At 52.3% G+C, this 2,328-nt stretch overlaps 1 protein-coding gene across 3 annotated transcripts in view; it reads right to left on the bottom strand.

Annotated features, from left to right (window-relative positions):
• Positions 1 to 2,328, bottom strand: part of DGKG (diacylglycerol kinase gamma) — a 235,291-nt gene that overhangs the window by 104,645 nt on the left and 128,318 nt on the right. For all 3 annotated transcript variants that reach the window (XM_006171475.2, XM_006171477.2, XM_027769454.1), the window contains one exon: positions 1,783 to 1,943. In XM_006171475.2, coding sequence (XP_006171537.1) covers positions 1,783 to 1,943 — 161 coding nt within the window. The remainder of the gene's footprint in view (positions 1 to 1,782; positions 1,944 to 2,328) is intronic.

Genomic DNA, 2,328 nt, shown 5'->3' with positions numbered 1-2,328 from the left:
TGGAGAGGTTTTTGCTATAGGGTGTGTGCACTCGCCAGACAGAGAGAGACAGAGAGACAGAAAGCGAGAAATCACCCTTCACGGGAGATGGCCACGCCGTAATCCCTTCTCCTCCATTTTCCTCTCGGGATCTTGGGCACGCACGCACACGCGCCTGGCATGAGTTTTAAGCCACCGGGTCCAGGATGCGAACCGTGGTTGACTACATGGGAGTCCAGCGACATAGCCATTACGCTAACTGCTGGTCCCAAGACAGGTCCTCTTGATCTAAGTCTCTGTTCCCTTACTCAGAAAATAGAATGCCTTTCATTGTAAGAATCAAGAAAATATCTGTAGAGACGCTAAATTTACAACTCTTCTGTAAAGAAAAAGTATTATTATTTGAAAATTATAGGAGGAGAGGAGAGGCTAGGAAAGAACTGCGCCTGCTACGCCAGCTCGGGGCCATGTGGTCTCCCCTAAATTCCCAGTACTGCAGCTCGGGGAGGACTTTCGTCTTGACCTTCCCCTGGGCTTTTCTTTACCCAGAGGGTAAATATCTTCTGAAAAATTCCCTTTCATCTCCCAGGTTTTCCTTTTAGCCTTCTTATAAAAAACAAACAAACAAACCCTTTCCTTGAATCTGTTATTCCCTCGAGCTACCTACCATTCGCCTTTTGCTTTCCTCTTTTTTTTTCCCCCTACTAAAATTGTCAAAAGAGGCACAGGTGAGGCTGGTTGAAGAGAGCAGGTTTCCTGCTGTCGGGCCCAGAGCACGGGCCTGGAGGGGTTCCTCCAGGTAGGGAACTGGGCAGTGTGACTCCCAAGGGCAGCAGGAACTGCCTTCACAGTAAGGCAGGTGCCTCGGCGGGGCCTTCGCAGGTTAATGTCCCGGAATTCATCTGGAGAGTGGGAAGAGGGATAGAGATGCTGCAGGGTGGCTGTGAAGACTGGAATGTATAAAGCCTACCGGAGGAGAGAGCACATAGTGGGTGCTCAATAAATGCTAAGTGTCTTTGCTGCACCCTCTCTTAAACCCGGGCTTTATTGATGGGAATTATTGCTACCCCTCCCTCCACCCTGTCCCCAACAATCTGGGAAGCAGGGCTTACCCCAATCCCCTGTGGGCCAGGAGCCAAGTTCAGTGAAACTGAGCTACGATAGATGTGCTGGGGGTGGAAGGAGAACACAGCGCTGTCCTTATGAGATGCGTGTGTGTGTGCGTGTGCACGCGCGTGCTGGGGAGGCAGGAGACAGGCACATTAGACCAGTCCCCTCAATCCAGTGCAGAAAGCACACCGACAGGAGGAGCACGAAGTCTGTGAGCACCAAGGAGGAGCAGGGTGGCCAGTCCGAGGGGTCAGCCTGGAGGAAATGTCTCCGGAGTCTTATGAAGCACTTGGAGTATGCAGCGGGATGGGGAGGAGTGGGGAGAATAGGAGAGAAGGAATTCTAAGTGCTAAACCTGCCTAGCCAGCTTAGCACATGGGCCTCTCTCAGGGGTGAGAATTCCTAATTCCGAAGAAAACTCACCTGAGAGTTCTGTCCTGACCTCGCCCGTTTGCTTTTCTGTCACTGCTTCAAAGGGTAAATTATCTTTTTGAAAAATGTAGATTCTTTTCTTGTGTTAAAGTTAGAGGGAAAAGCATTCCTCCACAACTAGGGGAGGGGTGTGGCGTCGTCAGGGTGTCCACAGCAGGCCAGATTTGAGAATGCTGAGGGCACAGGTAGGGACCTTGAGGGGACAGTCGGAGACTGGGGCATTTCCCTTCCATGCAGAAAGGCCATCCCTGACCAACTCACCACGCCAATGGAGAAGTAGTTGTTCATGATGCTGTATGGGACCTGGTCTCCGTTCTCCACCTCCTCTCTGGGGATGACTTCCAAGTGCCAGCGGTCCAGCATCACCAAAGGGCTCTGCTCAATGTCCTTGAGGATTTTCGTCAAGCTGCCCCCTTCATAGCCTGTGGAGGAGGGCATCGCATTTGCCACCAGAGCAGAAGGGTTAAGCTGTGGCTGACGCAGAGGTCGCCGTCAGGACATGTAACCCCATGTGTGCTGTGACCAGACTCCCCAGTACATGTATGGGCTGGAACACTTAGAACATGGAGAAGGGACAGCCAAGAGGGAGTACTAGAAAGAGACTGGGGGGACCAGCAGTTAGCATAATGGCTATGTCACTGGACTCTCATGTAGCCGACCGTGGTTCGTGTCCCGGACCCGGTGGCTTAAACTCACACTGGGCGCATGTGTGCGTGCGTGCCCAAGATCCTGAGAGGAGAATGGAGGAGAAGGGATTGCGACGTGGCCATCCCCCCTGGAGGTGATTTCTCGCTTTCTGTCTCTCTC

This window comes from Tupaia chinensis, unplaced genomic scaffold (genome assembly GCF_000334495.1).
Source record: "Tupaia chinensis unplaced genomic scaffold, TupChi_1.0 Scaffold149658_1, whole genome shotgun sequence".
Taxonomy (NCBI): Eukaryota; Metazoa; Chordata; class Mammalia; order Scandentia; family Tupaiidae; genus Tupaia; species Tupaia belangeri.
The sequence above is the reverse complement of the archived record's forward strand: the minus strand, read 5'-3'. Positions and strand labels throughout refer to the sequence as shown.